This window comes from Narcine bancroftii, chromosome 10, assembly GCF_036971445.1.
Source record: "Narcine bancroftii isolate sNarBan1 chromosome 10, sNarBan1.hap1, whole genome shotgun sequence".
Taxonomy (NCBI): domain Eukaryota; kingdom Metazoa; phylum Chordata; class Chondrichthyes; order Torpediniformes; family Narcinidae; genus Narcine; species Narcine bancroftii.
This window is the reverse complement of record NC_091478.1, coordinates 81,633,640-81,641,146: the sequence shown is the minus strand read 5'-3', so window position 1 is coordinate 81,641,146 and position 7,507 is coordinate 81,633,640. Positions and strand designations below refer to the sequence as shown.

At 42.0% G+C, this 7,507-nt stretch overlaps 1 protein-coding gene across 1 annotated transcript; it reads right to left on the bottom strand.

The window, feature by feature from the left end:
• Positions 1–3,872: 3,872 nt before the first annotated feature.
• On the bottom strand, positions 3,873–7,214 carry irx3a (iroquois homeobox 3a). Its single transcript, XM_069899526.1, has 4 exons — positions 6,727–7,214; positions 5,227–6,241; positions 4,494–4,560; positions 3,873–4,270 (listed from the first exon to the last, which is right to left on the bottom strand). Exons 1-4 carry the CDS (start codon positions 6,937–6,939, stop codon positions 4,216–4,218), a joined length of 1,350 nt encoding a protein of 449 aa, XP_069755627.1. The 5' UTR covers positions 6,940–7,214; the 3' UTR covers positions 3,873–4,215.
• Positions 7,215–7,507: the final 293 nt, after the last annotated feature.

Sequence of the window (7,507 nt, the reverse complement as noted above, 5' to 3'; positions counted from 1 at the left end):
ATTCAATCCCCGATGTTTGAAGGGAAACTTACTCCAACGGCGCAGAGAATCTGGAAACCTAAATTATAATACAGTAATTGTTTCTCGATGAAACCGCGGGCCAGATGATTCTCAGATCTCTGTTCCTGGGGGTGCACAGTACAGAGAAGTGGAACGTCACCTGAAAAATACCCTGTGCTGAAAACAATGACTCCCATCCATACATTCTCCTCTGCCAATCCGGCTCGAACTACAGACACCCAGCTCTAAAGTCTGGAATGTTTCGAGCTTTCTCGATATACGAAGTGGCCCGAAACTCTCTTGGCGTTTGGTTTGCCTGGTATTCCTTAGCGACGGTGCGCTGGGAACCCCTGCTCCCCCTCGCACGACTGTTCTTGCCTTCACCGGGAGGATGTCCAACCGTCGCAAGCGCACCTGTCTCTTCGAGGACGTGGCTACCTTTCTGGGAGCGGTCTTCAGTTCCCCGAATGCACGGCCACATCTCCGCCGCTGCACAGAACTGGACAAAAGAATTCGGATTTAAAATAAAAAAAAAATACCAAGTCATTTACCCCGGCGTAACTTGGTTTTAATGGTGCCCAAACTCCATTTGATCAATTTCACAGATCTGGTTATCTTAAAAGATTCCTTGTTCAGAAATCAATTATTGCTAAGTAATTAATTCCAGAGATGAATTGAAGGTTAAAATATATCTGCACATATAGTCATACAGTATATCTAAAGCACGTCGTTAAATCTTTGCAAAGTGCGCATTAACATGAAAGCACCGGCCGTTTATTAACAACATGAGTTCAAGACGGGGAATTGCCCAATTGCGGTAAAATCCAACATATTGAAACAATATGGCAATTGGGCCTTTTCAGCCCTTATGCTTTTATTTAAGTGCGGAGACCGCGACAAAAGTTTAAAGTATTTAACTTCTGAAGAGCAGTGTTTTCGAACGACAACTGCTGGTGTCCAATGTTTCACTTTCTCACCAGCGCAGTCAACCTGATTTCCCCCCTCCCTCTTGAAATCACGCAAGCCCGCGTGTTTCTTTCTTTTATAAAACCCTTCATCAAGCGAACTAGTGAAAAATTGAGTGGGGAAAAAAGATGATTGCATCAATCAGTGTCGAGCCGACCAGAGATGATTTATGAATATGTGTAATGGGTTCTCACTTCTGTACAGGAATAGTGGGCAGATAATTGATTAGGCAGGAAGGAGGATAAGTGAGAGAGAGAGAGAGTGCAAGAAAGAAAGTGAGGGATGGAATAAGAAGATTGGAAAGAGGAGTAAGTGTATTTTCATATTCATCAATGACAGAGCGGCTGAACCGGTCAATGTCTGAGAGTGGTCCGGTGATTAATGAAAAGAAACACTTCTTGGAGCTTCAAACATTTTCCCAAATGTAATTTTCAATTTCCAAGATAATAATGAGCGTTACTAAAATTGAGAAGTTGCTTGGTGCTCGGAGATTGTTAAATCGGACTGGGTGCTGCCGAAAGGAGCTCCTTGCGTTAGCAGGAACAGCCAAATAAAGGCAGAAAGTTCAAACAAAACTCCAAATTATGTCATGGGTACAGTTCATGTGCTGTCGTCAGACTGTGAAGCTTTCGATTGTGCATTGGGATTGATCAGAGAGACGAGTAACTTGCCGGCTTCCCAACCTCGTGTTACCGAGTTGAACTGGGAAAACGTGTGGAGTGTTTTTTTTATATATAACGTAATTAGTTTATTTCACTGATTCTATGATCAGAAAGGGCAGCTTCGATTCTGTTAACCAAATGAGGGATCTGATTGTCAGAAGCATTTGGTGAGGCTATCTTAATGCCTGCTGAGCTCTGCATTCTCCCAGCCCCACATGAAGGAGGGTACCGATCTTAGCATGGCAATTAAACCATAACATACAAACATTTTAAGCTTCTCGAACACATTTAAGCGAATTCAAACCCGAATAAAACTGCATGTGTTTTAATTCTTCGAAAAAATTGCAACTCCTGTAATTGCATCCTGCGTTTTAATTAGATCATGGAAAGATTCACATTTCATTTATGTAAATAAACGGAAAATTGTTATTTTTAAAATAAAAATCAGACCAATCAGTCTAATTAACTTGAAAGCACGCGATTTACAACCGACAATCTTTTCCCTGACTAACAGTCGTTAAAAAAGTAGGGTTTAATCCAATTTTAATCGTTATGTAATTTCATGTTTTTAAAAAGTTATTAAGCATTCTATCAAATAAACTTGAAAATTATTATTTTTTTAATCTTCGGTTGACTTGGCCCCAAACTGAACAATCGATTTCACTTCACACTCATGACATTAAAAATTCATGCGGTGGAGGTGCCTTTTGGCAGGGTCTAACCACGCGATCGGCAGAGTGCTACTTTGTGGAAGGTTGGCCTGCTGAGGAGTTCTGCCATAAAGTATTCGGAGAGGGTAAGACTTTACCCTCCTTGGAGTACCCCTCGCCTGTGCCCGGTGTAAACACATATTTGATTTCTTAACGAAACTTTGGTTGATTTCATTGGTAACTTCAACGAAACACATCACCGACATTCAAAGGGTCCAGTGCTACTCCTGAGCAAACACGTAAAAGGGGCTTTTAATTTCATATATTATCAAAAAGTTCTAAAGAACTTGTCTAGCTATTGTAATGAACGTAATATTCGTATCAACGATTTTAATGCCAATCCATTATAAAATATGATTAATGTGCCGCCTGATCACGTTTCAATGAATGCTTATTTTTACAATTAAAACTACTCTGTGTATGGCTGCCTAACTGGCAGGGGCCTGTTGAAACGATTTCCACTATCTTATTCGTGCAAGTCCGTCCCGTTCCAATGGGAGGAAATAAACAGATTTGGTCCCAGGGAACAAACTTTGTAGAGTTGGGAAACAATGAGAGTTTGCCTTGTGCCCTCAATCTTTTCCGAATCCACAGCTAAGTTTTGCAAAGCACCCGAGGATAAATGGCAGTTTCCGAATTCCACAGCTCTGAAAGCAACTGAATCACTTTTCTTAAAATGTTTTTTTTTTCCCTTCACAGATGTTACAATTCGAAGGGAATGAGCGGACCAAGAATAAAGCAGACAGCTGGCGTTTTCTTATCTCTCCTTGATGCACCTCTATTAATTTGTGGCTCTGGCCATGACTGCGGCTTTACAGTATGTCTATCTGCAGGAGGCGCTCTTAGCTCGATACATTACCCCCCCCCCCCCCCTCCCTCCACCTCCCCCTCACTCAAAAAAGCCAACACATCAGCGCCTGCCCTTCGGGGGTCTGGCATTATACAAGTCATTTAGTCATTATACTGCATAAGTGTCTCGAGCTTCTACAATCATCTCGCATTAAAATATTGCCGTGGTGTTTAACCACAAGCATAAACGATAAAGTGAAATGATGATCTTTTGCAACCAGTTAAGTTATTTACTTAAACCTGCAATAGGATAATCCCTAAAGCATTGTTTACAAATAACCAACCCGAACAAAACGTCGATGCTGTACTCAAGTGCTTCTTCCATTATATTGCAAACATAGTGAAATAATTTGAGCTCTGCTTTATTTCAGCATTTGAAAATAGTTTTTTTTAACAGTATTAGCTATAAGAACTGATTGGAATAATTGTCTGTTCCCGCTAAAGGAGACACCAGCATTTAAAAAAAAATGGATGGAATGACGTTTTACAATTTGAGGTGGTCTATTAAAAAACGTTAAAAAAAAATATCTGGACCTTTTCAGTTAAACGGCTTCCTTTACTGTATTTCCAAAATGCATTTTCTGTTGGTCAAAATGTTAATTGATAGACATACATCTCAATGCATTCAATACATTGAAATGTTTCTGGGGAAATGTTGACAGTTTTGAAAATTCAGACACAAGCGTAGAGTCGTAACTGTTCATTTATTAGCCAAAAATATATACTTTCTTGTACAATTTCGTTCACACGTATATACATTATTGTTTGCGGTATATACAAAACATCTCGAACACCAGGTGATAACTAATGTTCACTCAACAGACAAAAAAAAAACTGGGGTTCCACATGTCACAAACTCGACTAATTGATACACGCCTTCTCGGCCAGTATTACATTACCAATGTTATTTTAGTACACATACATGCTTACAGGTTAAACTATACAGGGGGAAACATTTGTACATTCCATTTAACAAGAAAATGGTTACAAAATAAAGTTTTTTGGGGGGAAAAAAAGCTAAAAAGGGACTATGCGGAGGAGAGCGCCGACAAAACCATGGCCGCATCGAGTTGGTTCGGGGGTCTGAAACGAATAAAATTATTGACCATCAGTGTTTACAACTTTTGTAATAAACATTGCCACCCATGTTTTTTTTTTGCATAAAAATATCGCAATTTAAGTCTTGAGTGCAGGTTAACTGGGATGAAAAGTACCCCCCCCCCCCCTAAAATAGCTGTGACTGGGATCTCGACTCTGATGCGGAATCGTGGGAATATGCAGGGAAGAATTAAAAAGTATTTCTTACCGTCTCTGAACCGGCTGAAAAGCTGTCTTTATTATTTTTTTCTCTATTTCCAAGGCACTGCTTCGATCTGTAAATAATAACGAGTTCTTATAATTGGTATTGTTCGCCTTTACCGAGGCCACTTTTACCCAGAGCGAGACGCTGAAATTCAACTTTGTTTAGGAATCGTTATCTATCTTACAACTTGAAGGATAAAGTGATCCGAATATAATATATCGTAAGTGTTATCTTATTACATTGGTCTTTTCTGCCGTCTAATTCTTATTGGAATAAAAGTTGTTGAAATCAAATTATAAATTATCATTTATAATGGTGTTAAAGATCAGTTTATAATAAATGTAATTTTGGCATCAAAAAAATCATTATCCCATTACTTTGATTGCGCCTTGCCGGAGTTATATCTTGTATTCAGTTACAGTTGAGCAAAGCTACTTTTCGGAAACAGGATGTAAAAATCTCTAGGTATTGATTCAAAAGCTTGGAGAAATAGCCTTTGCATAGATATTACCAGCAAATAAAATTTATTCGAAACAGAACGGATCACTTTGGAGATCTTCACTGAGTTCTTTTCATTTAAAATTTGAACTTTAAAAAGGGCCCCAGCTGTTATGGCTGCTAATTCAATTATATTCTTTTTTTTTGCATTAAGTTGATCCTTTTGAAAATTTTGTATGATGTTCTCACAGTCTGGCTAGAGCATGTATTTTGTATTTTTCAGTCAAGTGCTCTGTACCTGTTACTGAGGGTTCTGCTGTCTGAGCCCGCTCCTCTCCCCTCACTGTACAAAAGGCAGGGACGCCACCAGCCGAGGCTGCCTGACCAGCACTGAGTCCCAGGAAGTGGTTTGAATTGATTAAAGCCAGGGGGTGGTGAGAAAAGGTTCGGTTTGTCCAGTTCTGAAATTTGCCCATGGGGCAGGCGAACAGTCTGTGCTGGCCGAGGAGAGTCGAGGCTGCAGATCCCGCAGCGGAGCTGGTGATCTGTGGGGACTTGCGGGGATTGTCCGGAGTGGTGGCGGTTTCAGCCAGAGACCAGATCTTAGGCTTCTGGTTGAGAGACAAACTGCTCTCAGGCGGAGGGGAGACGGGGCTCTTCCTCTCGCCGCTACTTTTGGTCTGGTCGCCACTGGAGTGTCCTGAAATCTCAGGCGAAAGATCGCCTCGCTTTTCCTCGGTCACTCTGCTCTCTTTGACCACTGATTTCAGAAAACCGTCCTCCGAACCGTTCAAGTCATCAAAAGCGTCTGAGATCTCAGAGTCACTTCTGCCGTCCAATTTGCAGTCCAAGTTTAAGTCCGGGTCATGCTCGTCTTCGTCCTCTTTGCTCTCGATATTCTCCGTGTCAATATTCTCCAAATCGATCTCCTCGTCGTCCTCCTTTTTCTCTCCTTCCATGTCAGGGTCGCTCCCATACGAGTTGCCCTCTTCGTCCGTCCGGTTCCTGGGAGCCCAGGTCATCTTGTTCTCCTTTTTAAGCCTTCTCCGGGCGTTGGCGAACCAGGTGGACACTTGGGTCAGAGTCATTTTGGTGATGATGGCCAACATGATTTTCTCGCCTTTGGTCGGGTATGGGTTCTTTCTGTGCTCGTTGAGCCAGGCTTTCAAGGTGCTCGTACTTTCCCTTGTGGCGTTTTTCGGCCTGGACGGATCCCCGAACTGGTACTGACCGTAAGGGTAGTAAGCGGCGTGGTGGTGTGGGAAAGCAGGGTGCTGGACGCTCGGGCTTTCCTTCAGTTCATACTGGGCGCCCTGAACGAGAAAACGGACGAAAGTGGGAATATTTTGTTCAAATGCACACATTTCAAACAAAGCACAGCTATTATTTCAATTACGTTCTGCATAACTAAATGATCCGCCCATTTTGAAAAAAAAATCTGAATGCTGTGGGGGGTGGGGTGAAGAGGGTGTCCGCGGTGGGGCAATTGACCAGTTTGGGGGACAGATGAGAGGAAGAAGTTTTAACAGACTTCAAACTGGTCAACAATGAAACTGGCACAAGAAATCTGCAAGTAAAATGAACAGGGAATGGCGAATGAAACTAGCAAACGCAACACAGCGACAAGCAACAAAAAAAAACTTTTATCGAGACAACTCGCCAGGGGGGATATAGAAAGGGGGCGATTGCCTTTCGTCCTCGTCCTCGGGTCTTAAATTCATGATTGCAACAAACTTTTTTTTATGATTTACCAGATTGAAGGGACGAAGACGGAGAAAATTGACGTAAATGTTCTTACCAGCTGAGGAAACATGGGGAGATCGGCTGCATAAGGCAAAAAGGCGCCGTATCCTTGAGCGGCATAAGGGGATCCATACATGGTTAGTACAGTAGAAGCAGCGCCGGACGCCGTCAGATCGCTCCCAGCCCTGGAAGACGATATACCCTGGCGATCTGGGTACAATGGCCTAGTAGCAGCTATGTACTGATATCCCAGTTGTGGGAAAGACATGGTCAGTGACTACTGCGAGAGGAATCTCTGTGCAGAAAGAGCCGCAGAATCCACCTTTAATGCAATAGACTCAGTTGAAAGTATACGTTTCCACATGCAGACGCACTGTAACTGATCCGATCGCTCTCTCTCAACTTGCTATTGATCTGAAGGTGCCCGGGTCAGGTCCTAACAGATTCGTAGAGATTATTCGGAGTTGATGGCCTGATTGACATTTCTGGTATTAACTAAGCCCCTCCTATTTCTTTAGAGTCCGCCGCAGCTTTTACTCAATCTCTGCCTTTGTCACAGAGCGTGTCTTTCCCAAATCTATTTACTGACGTCGCGATCTTTTATTTCAGTTGCATTCAAGTCGCAGTTTGCAATCGCCAATCAGTACTAGTTTCTCCAGCAAAAAACACGCCCGCTCCAATTTTTTTTTAAAGAAGAACATTTACCTCCCACTTTTTGCCATAGGGGTTCTTTTAAAAGAGCTACGTATTTGTAGAACTATAATTGGCAGGAAAAAGAGAAAGAAATTCGGCCCAAGCAAACCAAATCAGAATTTGAAAAACTTTTAGTCTCTTTG